Source organism: Wyeomyia smithii, chromosome 1, assembly GCF_029784165.1.
Source record: "Wyeomyia smithii strain HCP4-BCI-WySm-NY-G18 chromosome 1, ASM2978416v1, whole genome shotgun sequence".
NCBI lineage: Eukaryota > Metazoa > Arthropoda > Insecta > Diptera > Culicidae > Wyeomyia > Wyeomyia smithii.
The window spans coordinates 171,916,329-171,934,197 of NC_073694.1; the positions used below are offsets into that span (position 1 = coordinate 171,916,329).

Below are 17,869 nucleotides of genomic sequence, written 5' to 3' on the forward strand. Positions count from 1 at the left end.
TTTCGTTTCGTTTACATCGCTGCAAGCCGAGCAAGCGGTCGTTTTTTTGTGTTTGCATTTTGAAACAAATAAATTTTACTCGCAATTTGTTTAGAAATTGTAGCAAAAAGTCGCTGCCGGTATAGAACGGTACACAATTCAATAAAATCTGAACTCAAAATACTGCAAAATGGAGTGGCAGTTTGTGATACCGCGAGTGAACGCTGATCTGCTTAGTTCCGATAAAAATAATTACTGTGTGGGGCGCGTTCTCGAGTCGCGTGAGATTTCAGACGCGCTGAAGAATGCTCGTTTGGCGTTGAATGATCCATTCGGAATATTCGATCACTTCGACACGTTCTACTCGGTGATCGACAATGCAAAGCAAATATCCGGCAGCAATCTGTTGCGGGCGTACGACTTGCTATACATTGCTGTCGACCGGTTAGGGACTATGCTAGCAGAACTGCTAAACCGGGCAGACCTGGCACAACCAGATCGATTGGCTTCTTTAAATGCGATCAAGATGCTGATCTACCTAATGGGCGGCACAGTTAAAGCGATTGATGCTCACGTGAATGCTCTGAGAGAAAGTGGTGGCTTATTGAAGAAAAGCGGAGCAAACAAGAAAAAAGAATCTGAAGATCAAATCGAAGTTTTAGATTGGGATAACAAACGGAGTCGCTGTGTGGTGCAATTGTACAATTTGTTCCAGCTACCACTAGAGAAATTGTGGGACCCTCCCGTTTGCGAAGAAACATTTGTGGAGTAAGCAGATTCTTGTTTTGGTAATATTCATCCACTCATGTTTTTTTTTTTTTTGGTTCTATTCTAGTCTAATTTGCGACATTTGCTACCGAACGTTAGAACAGTCATACGTAAAAATTCGAAACCTGGTAGATAGCGTGTTTCAGATATTGGGTACAGCGATAAAGCGATACAACCATGCTTTAGCGTTTCCGGTGCGAATACTTCAAATTTTAGAAAGACACGAAGCGTCCATTTCTCCGATCGCCAGTGGTGTAATGCTTCTGCATGAAAAGTTCAACATTTCAACTATTTATCCAGTTTTGATCAACGAACTGATCGAACGTCTTGGCGTAGATGCTTCAGATACGCAGACGGCACGACACTATAGTCAGTTTCTGGTTGAACTAGGAACTCTCACACCAAAATTGATGATCCCGCACCTTTCGACGCTGAGTGAGGAGCTTCTGGGACTCGATTCTTATATAGTTCGCAATTGTGTACTGCAAATTATGGGTGAAGCCATTATTTCGGAACTTTCTTCGGAAGACCTGAGCGAAGAGCTAAAAGAAACTAGGAATGAATTTCTAGAAGACTTGTACAATCATACGATGGACGTTTCGGCTCATGTTCGATCAAAAGTGCTACAAATTTGGCACTTTTTGCAGCGTCAGAATGCTGTTCCCCTTTTATGGCAGCATCAAGTGTTGGAAAGAGCCGTCGAAAGGTTGGAGGACAAAGCGTTACTGGTTCGAAAGAATGCTATTGCTTTGATAAAAGTGTTTTTAGAACACAATCCCTTTTCTGCGAAGGTTAGTAATAAACACGTTCTGGATATACGAAAAAATCTCTTAATTTTCATCTTTTAGCTATCATTAGCAGAATTGCGCACCCAGTATGAGCAGGTGAATGAAAAGTTACAGGAGATTCGGGATAAAATGGTCGAGCAGGATACGGCTTTGAAAAAAATCGAAGAAGATTGGGAGGATTTGACGGTGCAGATGTATCCTGTGATTTCGGAAGTACTTTCAAAAGAAAACTCTGCCGAAGATACGGGTCACCTAGAGGGAACAATAGAAGATGGCAAAAAATTCGTTGCAGAAATCGGTGACATGATCGCTGGGCAACGGTTCAAAGAGCTTGTTCTACTGGCATGCAAAGTGGATTATGCCTTGGGAAATACAGAAACAAGAAAAACATTCACGGTAGAACAACAATGTTTGTATTACTTGACAGTAATTAAAAGTTACTACATCAACACCAAGATCGACAAAGAATTGAATGAAAAGTTTCAGAAAATTGAAAGTGAATGTAATTTTTTGAAAGACTCGATTCGATTTTCGGAAATTGTTGCTGGCGCTGTTCCAAAACTGCAGGAAATGCTAAGATCGAAGTCTCAAACGGATGTTTACGAAGCGATAGAATTTTTCACCTACGCCTATTTGTTTGGTATAAAAGGAACTGAAGGAGGCATGCAGCAAATGCTGTACTTAGTGTGGGATTCCGATGCAGATAAACGCAACAGTGTGGTTGCTGCATACAAGAGAGTGTTGCTGGAAGTTGATTTGGAAGGCCGAGCAAAACACGTTAAAACCGTGCGGAATTTATGCGAATTTATGGTAACACTTAATGCTGGTCACTATGCCGCTATGGAAGTGTTGATACGTGAGTGGGTTGAAGGTGGCGATATTGACGCTCAGATGATTCAAGTTATGTTTGAAATGTACACGAAAAAGCTTGACACCATAACCGACGACGAATCAAGACAAGCGCTGCAACTATTAGTCATGGTTTCAAGCGGTAAGCCGTCAGTTGTGAAAGCCAATCAAGCATTGATAGAAAATATCGGCTTCGACAAGAGAGGATTACGCGACCCACGTATATTCACCGCCACGCTATCGTTGTTAATCAACTCTATTTCTCAGCCAAAAACTGCCGTGAAACACTACAAACGGGTAGAACGTGATTGTCCGACAGTTTTAAAGATTATTGACATTTTTGTAAAAATGTTTTTCAATAGTAAAATTGAATGCTTCGACGAAGTCGGTACGAAAACGTTCGACTACATTTATAAAGTGGTTAATACCCCAGACATCGTCAGTCAGGGCATACTAGTTGAAATTTACGGTAAATTGCATTCGTTGGAAACTCAATTGAAAGACAAGGATGACACTAACCATGTCTCACAGGAGGATATAATTCCCGGATCAACACAAGAAGCTCAAAATCATGCATCTCAAGCCGCTACTCAACATGCTCGTCAGGTTTCGGTTACCTTACCAACCTTTCTGGTCGCTCGATACGTCCTCGTCATCGGGTATGTCGCGATGCGAGAGATGATTTATTTAGATATTGACGTTTATGCCAATCTTAAATACCGCCAAGAGTTGAAAGACGAACTTAAAAACCAGAAAAAGAAAACGGCCGCTCTCAGCAAAAATACACCGAAACGTAAGACTATGAACATGAACGTGTCGGCAAGTAGCGCGATTAAGCGGTGGTCTGGACCGGGTGGAAAAGAACACGAGCAGCCAGAGGAAGAAGAACTGTTAGGTGGAGCAACGGCCGAAGACGCCGCTGCCGAGTTGATTAACGCGATTTGTGAGCAGGAAATGCTCGGAAGCGCGCACAATTTGCTTGGCAGATCTATACCAATGGTTGTCGAAATATGTCGCCATCCAAACAAACATCGAAATGAAATACTTCAAAAATGCGCTGTTCTTACACTTATACGAATGATGTCAGTTTCTTCAAAATTTTGCGAAAGTCACATGTCTTTTCTGATGAACATTCTTCAGTACACGAAACACAATCAAATCAAGTGCAACATCATGATCGGTCTGTCCGATTTGACTTTTCGTTTTCCGAATGTAATTGAGCCGTGGACTAGCTATATGTATGCGACCTTGCACGAAAAAGACGTAGAGTTGCGCCTGACAGCCGTTAAGATGCTATCCAATTTGATTCTCCACGAGATGATTCGTGTTAAGGGTCAAATATCGGACCTGGCCATGTGCATCGTGGATCCTGCGCCAGAAATACGCACAATTACTGAGCAGTTCTTCAAGGAGATAGCCCACAAATCGAACATTCTTTACAACGTTCTGCCTGATATCATTTCACGTTTGAGTGATCCGGCGTTAAACTTGGAGGAGGAAAAGTATCACATTATAATGCAGCATATTATTGGACTCATCAACAAGGACAAACAAATCGAGAGTTTGGTGGAAAAATTGTGCATTCGCTTCGGAGTGACAACCGAGCAGCGGCAGTGGCGCGACATTGCCTTCTGTCTATCGCTACTGTCATACAACGAGAAAACAATCCGTAAACTATCGGACAACATCGGCTGTTTCAAGGACAAAGTACAGTATGATGAAATTCTTGGATCGTTCAAAACCATCATCAGCAACACCAGCAAGCTGGCGAAACCGGAATTGAAGGTATGTCCTACTAGTGATCTTGCTTGTTGTTGTTTTAACCATTTTATCTTACCTAGGCTGTGGTTTCTGAGTTTGAAAATCGCCTGGAAGAGTGTCTGGCAATACGAGAAGATGGTTCCGCGATGGCGACCGCTAGTGATGATGGTGCCGGTAGCTCGAATAATATCGCAGCATCGACCAAAAAGGTGACACAGCGAGGGGGTCGATCAAACCCAAAATCGGCAGTGAAAAACAAACCAACAGCTGGTAGGGGTCGTCGCGGTCAACTGCAGAAACAATCATCCTCGTCATCGGATAATGACAGTGACAGCGAAGAAGAAAATATGCCACCGGCGGCCCGGGCCCGCGCCGCTGCAAGGGCTCGACAGAACAAAAAAATTACCAAGATCATCGAAAGCGATAGTTCAGGTAAACTCAATTGATCTCTTGCATGGATACGTAGAATCGTTAGCCGGTTGAGGAATGTATAGCATGCTCGCACGCAAAATTTACTTTGGTAGCGGGAACTAACACACCATTAGAGACTGCAACGTTTTTGTATTTTTCACAGAGTGCCATTAAGAGAAAGAATATTGTAAAGTTATTGTAATATTACATTATCATAATCTAACTGCTTTACTTGCTTACCTGTGATTTTATATGTACTTTGTAACGCCCGATAGTTTGCGATCACTAACCACCCAACTTTAATAACTAAGATCGTTAAGAATCGTTCGGCTCAATGCACAACCCTTTCATTTATTGTAGACAATACCATGTATGAGAAAAGAGCTTCAGCCACGTGAAAGTTAGGTTCTTCCTGACACAGTTTTTTTTGGTTTTCCACAATTTATCTTAGCTAGCGTAAAAACGTGCCTATTTTTCGGTTGTCATAAATTTGATAAAATAAACCAGAAGCAGAACTTCATAATAAAAAAATCCCTACTGAGAACAAAAAACATTTTAAAAATTAAAATCCCTTTTGTGAAAACGGCACATTTTTGAATTGTCAAATAGTGAAAACTAATCAAAACACTCGAGATCAAAACTTTGCATCCAATTCCTGCAGCCTGCTTTGTTTCACCAGATTTTTTTTTTTAAAACCCACAAATCACAGAATGGTTCATTAACCAGCCTCCGTCACGTTTTCGTTTCAACCTTCATCCTTTTTGATTAGATAAATTGAAATAGCATTTTTTAATTTTTCAACTCGTTCGAATTGATTTTTGCGTACGAATGTCGGATAGTCATTACCAAGAATATTAGTAAAATCATCAGTTTCTTGCATGCGTTAGAGCATAGAACTTGTGCGATGTGATGCGATTGATGTTCATTTGTACAAAGAAGTGTATGAATTTGTAAAAGACCGCAAGTTGACCCTGTAATCTGGTGATATGAGAGGGCATTACAGTCGCTAGTCACTAGCCCTTAAGCTCGTGAACTGAGAGAAGACAGTTCACATAGAAAGAAAAAGAAAATCCAACAATCCTTCTGTTCCAACAGGTGAATCCAGCATACTTTGATTGGGTGTTCGATAAGTGTGTGACAACTTCTTTTTTAACAATATGCTGTCAGTTTTCATTTTAAAATAAATTAGTACATACAGGTTTAACACCTTTCGATGACACGCTAGCGATGGTTTTACCTAGAATATTTTTTATTATTAGACGTAAAATTCGAAGTGCACTTCCACAACCAACATTTTCGCTTAGTTGCCGGATAGTCCACCTTTCGTTGCTACATCCACATATATCACTCTCTTTCTTTCTGCTTGCTTATAAACGTATATATCATTTGTGTATTTTCCTGCTGTCTTTTCAGACACTGAGACCCTGCCTAGGCGTAGACCCAAACACATTCAAGTGCAAAATTAGGGCAATATGGGAACCAATCCGTACAAATGCACTATCAGCACCGTCACCCTAAAACTATATTTTTAATTTTTATTTTTATGAATTTATTTCGTTCACGATTCAATGGCACATGTGTTTCTATTATTTTGAATCAGTTTTAGTTTGCTTTATATCCGTTAGCTTGTAGAGTTCGCTCTAAACGGTCGCGTAATAATAAACAAAAATATAAGCATTTAGAACTACCACTCTTTGATGAGCACATTTTACAACCAATTTTTTCTCGTATTGTAATTTTAGACGAGGACCAAGTTCAACCACAATCGAAAAGGGGAAAGGGAAAACGTTAAGCACACACCGTGCACGTACTGTCCGTCAGTCCATCGACCGCCTCACAGTTCCGTCGGGGTTTCGAAATTAGTGATTGTTGCTTTTTTGACGAATGCAAATTTAGCGATCAGTAAGTTATTAAAGTCTAATGTTAAGCGATTAACAATAATTCATCCAGTTAGAGTTAAGTCGAATCGTGGACTGCCAATAATCAGTTAATCATGTGCTGAAAATATGAATTTCATTCGTATTTTCCTTAACTAGTATTTATACCAACTGTGCATTTATTGAACTGACATCCCAAAATCCATCCTGATAGCGAGTGCTGATCATCGCCTTGGTACAAGCTGGCAAATGACGATTTTTAGTCTCGACCATTCTTCCTCTGAGATCAGTGTGCAAGCGAGCAGTACAGCCAAGGGTGTTCACGTTGGAACATCGCCAGTACAAACGCCGTGCGGAGCAACCATGCCGGTAAAAGCAGTATCCACCGGAAAGCATTTTCTTGCCACGAACGACCAAATCGTTCCCATCGGTTACGGATTCCAAGATGCTATGATTATGCTGTTTTTGCGTTCCCAAGCGGATCTCCCCGGTGGCACTGTTGAGCGTTAGGGATGCCTTGCAGTTGATCTTTCGCATGAATGCGCAGCGGTAGTACACAAACCCTCGTCGTACTGGACCACTTTTGTGATACTGATGTCCCTGGTACAGCATGCCTTGCCGACGGTCGACTAAGTCAAGCTGCATATCTATGGGGAAAGAGAATCGATAATGCTAGTAAAAAAGCGTATTCTTTTAACTGAGATAGCGGTTCTTTGGGAATGATGTTTTATTTAAAAAAAGCGATAATTTGTTTAATTTCAAGTATTTATTCAGTTCATTGATTCAATTGGTTTAAAAGATACAAGAAAGTATGGAAAATCATTTAATCATCTTTCAATACAGCAACATTTGTAAATCGAAAGTACAATTTTTGATAACATATACAAGCCTTTCAAGAATGCCCTTCTAGAAAAGTATTCAGAAAATATCACTCAACAGCAAAAGTAATTGTCGAGGTTTACAATCCGATTGTTGATTGTGTAAAATTCAGACAGAAAATGAACTCAACATATCACGATATAGTACGATTATGACAAAAAGGGTTTCAAAGTGTTTTGTACGTTCATCTCGGAATAGTTTTCCGTAGAATAAAAATGCATCCACCTTTTATCGCTTGTTGCATACAGGATAGATTGTAACGACGGTGTCGATAAAGTAGTGTGCTAAAAATAGATACACAATATCAGTAAACGAAATGAAGCAGAGCTGTTGAGCGTTACGCTTATGCTACCGCCAGTTCAAATCACACGTAATCTTATTGCGGAGAATATGTTTTGTTGTAACATTCTTTAGAAAATTATAGTGAGTGCATCACCAACTTTATTATCCACTGGTAATGCATATTATTGTAGGTTTACACAAGATTCATGATATTGACAGACTCTTTTGATTAAATGTATACAATATTCATAATTCGATGATTCATAAACTTAACGGCTTTGCTATGAAAAACAAAATATTTTGAAGTTTTTTGATACATTTTACAGCTGAACAAATTTCGTTCTCAATAATTCGGGATTTTTTGTATGTATTTTTGCTTCCCAAAATCACTCACATCAAACAGAAAACTAGTTTTCTCGCACACTTCCAGCGAAAGTCTGTTCTGGAATATATCCTAATCATTTTACGTGTTTCGAATTTTGCCGGGCACGTAGTTTTTGTCGATGGTTGGCTCCTGTAGAAACATATGCAAACAGCGTTCATTCTGAGCCAATGGGTGACCGGCGATTTTGTTTACGAACTGCTCCAGGCCCTTTCGCCGCTCCTCAATGAAATTCTCGTCGAAGATACCATCATCGCCACGGAACGGCATTTGGCGTTTCCACGCTTTTCCCGGTAGAGGTGGCACCACAATCTGCACGGATAAAAACAAAACAAAAACCACATCAGTTCTTTTAGTTACGTGAATGAAAATCGATAAAACGTGAAATAAGTGTCGGAATTACCACTAAAATTAGTAGCGAATACTAATCGAATTACTATGGAGCACATACGGTCACAACCGTAGATTTTTTCACTTGGAAAATGCAACGAAATCCACCTTACCTTGCTATCGCGCTCGAGCTCATTTCGTAACCATTCAAAGTCACTGTATCGCCTACGGACACTGGATTCCTTGACCTTGAAGACAGGAAGGTTTGTCTGAAAAATCAAAAATTGATGATTAATGTTATAGATTTGTAGTGTTGCTAACCAAAATCAAAATAATCAGCTAGCAGAGGTATCATCATTTATCGAATAGCAATTACTCTATTATTATGAAATTTTTACGTTTTTATAATTTGACTGCCTAATATACAACATAGATGTGCTACGGCAGATAAAAAAGCTCAATTTTGGAAGTTAAATAACTTTCCACTGGAATATATTTTTAAAACCAAAGAAATTTGGATTATTTTTACGGGAGGGTTTATTTGAAAGAAAGGTCAACCATTTCTGCAGATAGTTAAGTTGTGGCACTAGTTTTGCTATATTATCATTCTGCGGTAATGTTTTGATCAACAAACAATGCCTGTTGGATACAGATATTAAGTTGTATACTCACCCGCATCCGAACTTCGTAGTCAGTGTAACGTTTCTTTCCGGCCGTCAGCGTAGTCATGGGATTCACAACATCAATCTCGAGGAAATTGGCCGGAATCGCGTAGGCATCGTCTAGGGTTTGCTTCTTCACATTGAGCCGTCTCGTTGCGTCCGCAGTGTTGTCTGATTCAGCCATCATCTCTGCTCTGCTGTCGTTACCTACTACTACTAATATTTGCCTCTTTTCTCGCTGTTTCCGCACGGGATACAGGGATGAGACGCGGCCAAACGGACTAATTTCAGCAAACACCGTTCTTCCGAAGCTGTCGATGATTAATACGCCCCTTCACAATAGGCGTAGCGTACACTTTGCTTTAGCCAAAAACCGGAAAAAAACTATCAGTCATAAGTTACTTTTTTTTATCACTTTGTCATTAGAAAACGGCACTTAACAGAGAGGAATTCTTTGTATAGGTTAATATAAGTGGAAAATGGGTGGACACAGTCGCTTTGCAAGAAATGCAATTGTACAAATTGTAATCAATCGAAAATACTAATGTTACGATGTGAATAATGGGGACACAACAAAAAATCACCTTTTCCGAGACAAGAAAATAAATCTGAATTAAAGATGTACGCGTATTTTGCTCTATGCAATTTATGATTTCGTTCCGATTATAACAAACTCTCTCACAGGCAAAGCTCGATGTATGACTGGTCGTCGAAACCGAGCCGAGGAAAGAGAGGAACTGAAAAATGAAAAACAAATCCACGTTACTGGCGTTACATTTTTTCCCCTAGACGATCAGCAAGTGAAATTCGCGTTGACGGTGTTGCTGATACTTGTTTGGTTTTTACATGCGAAAAAAAGGAAGGAAATATTTTCGCTTTTCACGCACATTTTGACAATTGCATATGAGTGTTCACGTAGGTGCGAACAGCCTTAAAAATCTCTTTCAACGCGAATAACCCGAATGAAGGATCTAAGGGGCGAATCTGGCTTCTTACTCTTCTTCCTCATCCACCTCGATGATCCCTGTTGTATTTTTCGTAAGTGATGCCATTCACTCGGAAAATACTTGAATGTTTTTAATGCTTTTTATCACAATTATGCACAGTTCCTCCTGCAGGCGACAGTTTTACCGTCTGAGGGTTACCTGAGAATCTGCATCTTTAATATTGTCCTTTCATAAAAAAATTAGAATGCAGGGTATTTTTAAGAAAAAGAAGAAGCAACACCCGCAACTGACAGACATCTCAAACACTGGTAAAAAAGTGCTGTAAGGAATAGCACTCGATACACGTTCAACTGGGGATAGTGAAATGTTCGTAATTGAAATACAAAAATATCCGAATAAGTTTTATTCTCTACACCTCATTAGTTAATTAGAGTCCTTTTCATTAAGCAGACAGTATATGAAGTAGAATATGATATATTTCCAGTTCGCTTAATTTTCGTTCTCTCTACTTCATATACTGTCTGCTTAATGAACTTGCGTGTTAACGGGAAAAAGCCGTTGTTATAAATAAAAATTCAGTTCGAAAAATAGAGTCTTTTTATTTGTTTCTTAGGTTTTAGTTTGCCTTGATCGAGCAAAGAATATCATTTTCATCATCAAAGACATGTACGATTTATTGCCATCAGCGATGGGCACCATTTCGCCTGTTTTTAGATCGGTTAGTGAATATGATACGACAACATCGGGTACGGGTTTGTTAAAGTTCGCATGCTTTTGGCCATTTTATGTATTTATCACAACAATGCCATGATATATAAAATAAAAGTCGTGGGACAACTATGTCTATAAAGCTCAATTTTGAAGATGCAGGAGACAAACATAGAAACGATGCGCTGTACACTTTTGCGGTACTGGAAAACATTTATGTTAACTCAGGAAACAAATTTTCAAAAAAAAAAAGACTTTCTGAAGCATAGAAATTCTCCAGCTGGTACCAACAGAAGTTATGGGGAAACCAGGCCTTCGAATTTCGTTTAGCGGTAGGGCTTAGAAGCTTCGGTTTTTCGAAAAATGTCCTCAATGGTAGAAATAAATTAAAGCTGAGAGAGTTTCCCAGCTGAAAAATATATAAATATTTTTTTTTACCACAAAAGGTCAAAACAGTGGTCGCAGTGGTCCAAATCTTACAAAAAAACACTAGATTTTAACGTTTGTTGCATCTCTAAGGAATTTGGCATCACAATTTTTTTTATCGAACATTTTTTTATTGATAAAAAAACATAATTTTACCCACACGACATCCCGAAGTCCGATTGTGCTGAAAATTAGAATAGTGACTTCTTTCGAGAAGACGAAACTCTTGAGCCGTACCTCCAAATCTCTGAACGAAATTCAGAGGTCTTTTTCCCATATATCTCATCGACACAGTTTTTGTTGAGGTTTTAACCGGCGGTCATTCACCAGTCAATGAAAACTATGTTATATTGCATACTGTTTAAGCAACATCAAATAATGGATTATAACTAGTTTATTCGTAGAACATTCTGATTGCAAACCAAATCAATGCGGCTCTGCTGCATAGTCGAGGGCAAGGAATCAAGGCGGCTTCAATGCTATTCAATTTCAATTGAAGTAAATTAAGAGTGCATACGCTTTGACAAACAAGTTTATGAGTCGCATTTTTATCGGTGCTGTCTGAGATTGTCATTTTCGGTTGTCAGTTAGAGCGCAAATTCTAATTTTTCTCTGAAATCACAATATACTCAAAATCGAAGGTGTCATCCATCAATGATTATGATTCATTCATTGACCCAACTGCATTGTACTCTCCGCACAAGGAATATGCCTCAACAGGTATATTTTAAACTTAATCCAGAACGGATTCGAAAGTAGAAATAAGCAGGACTATGCTATCGCTGTCAAATCTCATATATTTGCAGTGTACCCAACATCTCAATGGTCCGCTGACACTAGTGGTACCCGGAAACTGGGCAGTTTACTCTAAAGGGAAGAATTTTCGAGCAACTGCTCCATATGATGGCCCTATCTACTGATGACAAAATAAAACTAAAAGCGATCAAATTTATCAATTTGATCACGTGATGTGTATGGAACGGTATTAAATAAGTGAACTGTTATTTATACTGTTTATTTTTAATTCACAGGCTGTAGTATAAACACAAATAATGTGTAATAACTTTTGTTCTACATACATGTACACATGTACACAAATGCCGCCATATTGCTAACGATGTGTGATACATGATTTCTAGTAGATGTCATCCTCCTGGGAATAAGCTTACACTACACTATTTGCTTCCGACATTGAGCAGCGGTATGCTGTTCTTATGCTTTACGCAAAACCGTTTTAACTCCTTGCGCACTTTTAGATCTTTTGGTAATTGATATAAGTGATGATCCAAGTCGGATCTCTTACTACACCAGTATTTGTACGCTTTGTACTTCATTTTGGATATTCACTTGAAAATATTTTATATTATAACAGGTGACATCATAAAAAACATAAATCAAAACAACGAAACATGTTGTGCAGCAACACTGCCAGCAAGCCTGATGATAAATTTTAACGCATTCGAGGTTTTCAATTTCAACCAATCAGCGAGTGGTTCCCAAAGTGGATGCAAATCTATACCCAGTTGTCTCCCCTTAGTGAAGGATGCGTTTACCTACCAGTGATATTAAAATACTATAGTCACTTCATTACTGTAGTCTGTAGGAGTGGATATCGGAAACCAACTTTAAATGACACAAGCGAACATAGTCGAGTATGCTCGCAGTTTAAGCATTGTGATAATGTAATAATGATATAAACATAGAAGGTAAGGTTCTATTTTAATGATGCGTTTATCTGTCTGTCGATAATATGAAATAACCCTGTAAAACCCGAGTTATAACATCAAGTACAATATAGAAACGTCGAATTCATTGTTTTCGCTCTTTCCTGTTATCAAAAACATCATATCATATTTTTGCTGTTATCTTGCTCGTGTTGCTGTAGATACGGAAAACTCGGCGTTGTTTTTATTTTTGAATGAAAAGTTCATACATATAATGTGGAGAGTTTTTTTACTTAGATTAAATCTGACAGGCAGTTAGCTAACGCCAGCGTTTTGGTGGTCAACCTGACGCATGTTTTGTAGTTCTCATACTATTTGGGAGACGGCCGCACTTACAGCCCTCATGTGTTCGAATCTTCGCACATTATCCGCACTAGGTTGTCCCAGAGTAGTGTCCATCTCACTCAGCGTGCGGGGCATACGAAGAAGACATGCTCAGCGGTCTTCTCCGTGTGTACACACTCGGGACGCATGAGGGATTCCATGTGCTCGAACCTATGCAGATACTGTCTAAAGGCCCAAGCATGATGTATAAAAACATGGTGTAACCAGCGGTGGGCACCACTAAACGAAAATTTAGCGACGCTAATCGCTAAGCCGCTAACCGGAAAATTTAGCTCGATAATCGCTAAACGCTAAACTCACATTAGCGGAACTTTCGCTAATCGCTAACTTTTTAATATGTAAATAGTCATATCGCTATATTAATTGCTCGTGTTTTGTAAGATTTGGACCGCTTTGATCTTTTTTGGTTAAACAAACGAAAACAATTACTTTTTAAAACTAAGTATTTACAATAAGAGGTTCACGAAACGGTATTCATATTTGATTTTGTAAAAACAAGAATAACAAAAGTTATTAAGCTTGCATTGAAAATAGATACTCTTAGGAATGTTTTCATAAAAATTCAATTATTATCTGAATCGATAAAGTAGAACCAAAGTTGTCGCAATTTCAAGCGCATTGCAATTTACCAAAGTTCTTAGTGTGCCGAAAATTTAATCTAGACCTTGTGCTTGTTCTTCAAAATGCTCCTGTGGCTTGTACGATAACTGGAACTCCATTCTAGGGTAAAAAAACTGACAAAAGTAACTTTCGCAGTAGAGTATGTTCATCTTTCGAATCAATTTACGTACGCCATCAGCAATCCACAGTTTTTCTAAATATTTCTATTGTCGCTTCTCTACAATATTTAGCGAATAAGCGATTAGCGTTTCGAAGGCCAAAAGTTTAGCGACGCTAACAGTTTCGCTAACCAGCTCAAAAATTAGCGAAACCGCTAAATCGCTAACTGAATTTTAGCGTCGCTATTAGCGAATTAGCGGAATGGTGCCCACCACTGGGTGTAACGGTATGTCAAAAGCAGAATTGGTCATACACTGGAATCGCTTTTTACGCGGTTGGTTGTACCGCATTTAAAAGATTAGATTAGATATATTTATACTAAACTTATTTGATACCGCGTACAAATAATCTTCCGAATCGAGTAGAAATAATACGCTTTATTGTAAAAATATCCCGTTTAAAAAACGCATAAAAACAACCCGCGTAAAAAGCGACCCCAGTGTATTGCAAATCATACGAGATAATGCTGCGATGTTGCTTCGACTTGCGGTTATTAGGAACTACGACCTCCGTCTTATGATGCCCCAGCTCCACTTTCTTGGAGGTCATCCTCGACATATAAGCGTCGTGCGAACCCTACTCAACCTCCTCGATCAATTCGCCGTAGACCTCAGGTGCAATTTCATACGCAAAACCAACGACCACAACCTCTGAAGGAAGCGTACATGACATTCCACAGTACCGGGCCAAGGATGGAACCTTGTGGGATCCCTGCGGTAATTGGGACGCATTTTTGACTGTGCTGTAAACTAGGACTCGATTCTGGAAAACTATTTGGGGCTGTACAACGACACCGGAATGTCTAGTTTCCGAAACGAGGGGGGTTGTGGAATCCCAGCTAACACTATTGAGCGCATTTTTCACGTCCAACGTGACGACTGCGCAGTAACAAATACCCCATTTTGACGCTGGAGTGTTGCATCTGTTGGTTTGGTGACGGACAGGACAGCATCCACCGTAGACTTGCCTCTCCGGAAGCCGAACTGGTTACTCGACAGACCGTTTGCACTTTCGGTGTACCTAACCAGTTTATTAAGAATAACTTGCTGGAGCATCATACCCGCCGTATCGAGCAGACATATCGGTCCGTATGCCGACGGCTCGCCAGGTGGTTTCCTGCCTTCGGCAATAAGATCAGCTTCGGTTGCTTCCAGCTCTCTGGGAATGTACAGCCATCCAGGTACTTTTGCACGACTTCCTAAAATAGTCCGGGGCCTCTTTGATGACCTTCTGCAAAACCAGATTCGGAATCCCATCTAACCCCGGTGCCTTGCTCACCTTTAGGGAGTTGGTAATCACTTTCAATCACTTCCGCCTCCTCTGCCTCGTCGCGGTTAACAACGTTAATCTTATATAGGGTGTTCGGCAGGTCACGCCTGGTGTGAGTTTGAGATACTGAAACGTCAGTGAAGTGACTCGGGTGATTTTTCTAGGGGCGCCATCGCACTCTTGGTCTTGGCCATCACCATCCTATAGTCGTCTCCCCGCGGGTTAGTGTTGGCACTAGCGCAGTCTTCCGAAGCACGCACTTTACTAGCTTTATTGCTCTCTTAAGTGCCGTTTTTGTGGAACTGAAAGCCGCTCGACGATCTTCCTTTTTTTTCGTCGGTTTTCTCGCTAGAAGGCACGCTCTGTGGAGGTTCGCTATTGCATCGGTCCACCAATAGCCTGGTGGCCTTCCATGCCTAGGCTGGCGGTTCCCAGGCACGGTGGCATCACAAGCCCGCGAAAGTATGGCATTAAGTTGATTGGTGTTCGGGTGACTTATTCGCCTCGCGCTCTCGTCGCTTCCGCAAATATCTCTGAATCGAAATGCGACATCCACCATCCGCGGAGGGCTAAAGTTTTAATCCTACTCGCCGCATGCTGTCTCGTGGTACGGTCTACACTATAGCAGACCGCCAGGTGGTAACTATTGTCGTTTTCGTTTTCGCGGTGTAGCTACACTTTTTCCGTGCTATCCTTTGCAGCTTCAAGTAAAACATTTTCAGTGTCATTGCATTGGTATGCGTAATAATGGGATAGCTGTCAATTCGTTTTGTTTTGGTCATTATTAGGGACGTTGCGATACCATTAAACATCGATACTTAGGATCGATACCTGTATCGAGAGCAAGTACTGATATTCCGATAGTATTGAGGCTAACGTATCGATACCTAAATGTATCGTTGTGCGATACCAGTTATTCAAAATATAAGTCATAATTCTTTTTATTATTTATTCCTCAAGATAAAACGTTTAATTCAATTAAACCATTTATATAGACCATTTTACGAGACGTTTCTGAACTCAATCTATGAATGAAATTTTGACAGAAAGCTCGGAACCGCTGACATAACGCACGTAAAAGCAACATCATCAACAGCAGAATACGTGACACCTGTCAGTTCGTAAAATGGTCTATAAATTTACTGAATCTAGAAACATTAGCTTCTCAAGAAACTTAGTCGAAAGTCTATTACGCTTTTCCTTAATAATTGATCCTGTTTTCGAAAAGAGCCGCTTGCATGGCTCTGTAGATTTTACTTTCGAATCTGCATGACCGTAGTAAAGGATCGTTCCCGTAGGTTAATCTATACAAATTTCTGTTAAATTAGCATTGCCTGGCATGCATGCATACGATGCATCAAAATGGCACAGGAAACAGCAAGTTTTCTGCTTCGTTCGTTCTTCTTTACAGGGTTGTTTTGAGTCTTTTCGATACTGAGAGGTGTGTATCGATATTGATGAAGTATCGCTGGCAAAACATCGATACCAAATATCAGAGTATCGGAAGTAGAAGGATCGATTTTGTATTAGCATCGATGGTATCGCAACGTCCCTAGTCATTATCGCATTCGTCATTTTGGTGCTTATTACGGGAGTCACTTCACGGTGAAATCAGAGTGAAGTGAAAAAAATCCTATTACGGGACTCACGTAAGTGAAAAAAATGTCGCAAAGTGACATTTGCCGCGTAATCTGGGTTATTGGTGCTTATTACGGGAGTCACTTCACGGTGAAATATATTCCACTCTCACGCTCACTTCACTTTTTTAGACCTATTCCCGATTCCACCTCAAGTGAGATTGACGATGAAGTGAAATTGAGAATAGGACGAGTGAAAAGAGATTGTTTCCCAGCTTAAAAATGTCTAAGTCCCAGAAAGTCGTTTTTTCCCGTTTTTTAGATAACACCAGATCTTGACGTGTTCTGCATTTCTAAGACATTCGGCATTAAAAAAAATGTTTTTTTCGGTATCGGAAATTTCCTGAACTAGTTTGCATTTTTTCATCGGGCAAAAAAATGAAAAATTGACCGCTTTAAGGCACGGATCAAACTCTGATTCGCTTCGTTACTGAAGAATAAATCCAATATTTACCATTAAATGACAAATCAATCAACTTTAAGACTTATGGCAGCTTCGTGGAATCATTTCACCGTTCAAAATGGTCGTGAAATAATTCCACGCGAAACGTCGCTTTTTCCGTTCTCACTTCACTGATATTACACTCATAATAACCTCATAATTCCACGGCAGATGTCACTTCCCGACGTTTTTCTCACTTACGTGAGTCCCGTAATAGGATTTTGTTCACTTCACTCTGATTTCACTAGCGAACCTATACATTAGAGAAATGACAAGACACTCACCGTTAAGGCAACTGTCAACATCAAAACGGATAACGGCAATGCAAAATTATACAGATCGCCCGTTTTGATGTTGACAGCTGCCTTAACGGTGAGTGTGTCGGCGTCTCTCTGGTGTATAGGCTGACTAGATTTCACCGTGAAGTGACTCCCGTAATAAGCACCATTATGAGTGTCACATCAGTGAAGTGAGAACGGAAAAAGCGACGTTTCGCGTGGAATTATTTCACGACCATTTTGAACGGTGAAATGATTCCACAAAGATGCCATAAGTCTTAAAGTTGATTGATTTGTGATCTAATGGTAAATATTGGATTTATAGTAACGAAGCGAATCAGAGTT

At 39.9% G+C, this 17,869-nt stretch overlaps 2 protein-coding genes and 1 long non-coding RNA gene across 9 annotated transcripts; 2 read left to right on the forward strand and 1 right to left on the reverse strand.

The window, feature by feature from the left end:
* LOC129726756 (condensin complex subunit 1) lies at nt 1-7,306 on the forward strand. 3 transcript variants are annotated; one of them, XM_055683822.1, is made up of 5 exons: nt 1-747; nt 815-1,538; nt 1,596-4,169; nt 4,226-4,577; nt 6,648-7,306. In XM_055683822.1, exons 1-5 carry the CDS (start codon nt 170-172, stop codon nt 6,941-6,943), a joined length of 4,524 nt encoding a protein of 1,507 aa, XP_055539797.1. In that variant the 5' UTR covers nt 1-169; the 3' UTR covers nt 6,944-7,306. The 3 variants fall into 3 exon arrangements, with proteins under 3 accessions (XP_055539797.1, XP_055539807.1, XP_055539816.1); XM_055683832.1 differs by lacking the exon at nt 6,648-7,306 and adding an exon at nt 5,970-6,594; XM_055683841.1 differs by lacking the exon at nt 6,648-7,306 and adding an exon at nt 6,299-6,594.
* Nucleotides 7,181-9,710, reverse strand: LOC129726773 (sorting nexin-12). Of its 2 annotated transcripts, none has more exons than XM_055683861.1 (4): nt 9,553-9,710; nt 8,979-9,328; nt 8,480-8,575; nt 7,181-8,288 (listed from the first exon to the last, which is right to left on the reverse strand). In XM_055683861.1, the coding sequence occupies exons 2-4, from the start codon at nt 9,153-9,155 to the stop codon at nt 8,058-8,060; spliced, it is 504 nt and encodes a 167-aa protein (XP_055539836.1). In that variant the 5' UTR covers nt 9,156-9,328; nt 9,553-9,710; the 3' UTR covers nt 7,181-8,057. The 2 variants fall into 2 exon arrangements, with proteins under 2 accessions (XP_055539836.1, XP_055539827.1); XM_055683852.1 differs by having other exon boundaries at nt 8,979-9,352; nt 9,553-9,709.
* A 1,888-nt stretch (nt 9,711-11,598) lies between these two features.
* On the forward strand, nt 11,599-12,754 carry LOC129720058 (uncharacterized). 4 transcript variants are annotated; one of them, XR_008727241.1, is made up of 5 exons: nt 11,599-11,769; nt 11,856-12,021; nt 12,081-12,250; nt 12,306-12,365; nt 12,422-12,754. It is a non-coding gene; the product is annotated as an uncharacterized LOC129720058 (long non-coding RNA). The 4 variants fall into 4 exon arrangements; XR_008727240.1 differs by having other exon boundaries at nt 12,081-12,365; XR_008727239.1 differs by having other exon boundaries at nt 12,306-12,754.
* The last annotated feature ends 5,115 nt before the right edge of the window (nt 12,755-17,869 follow it).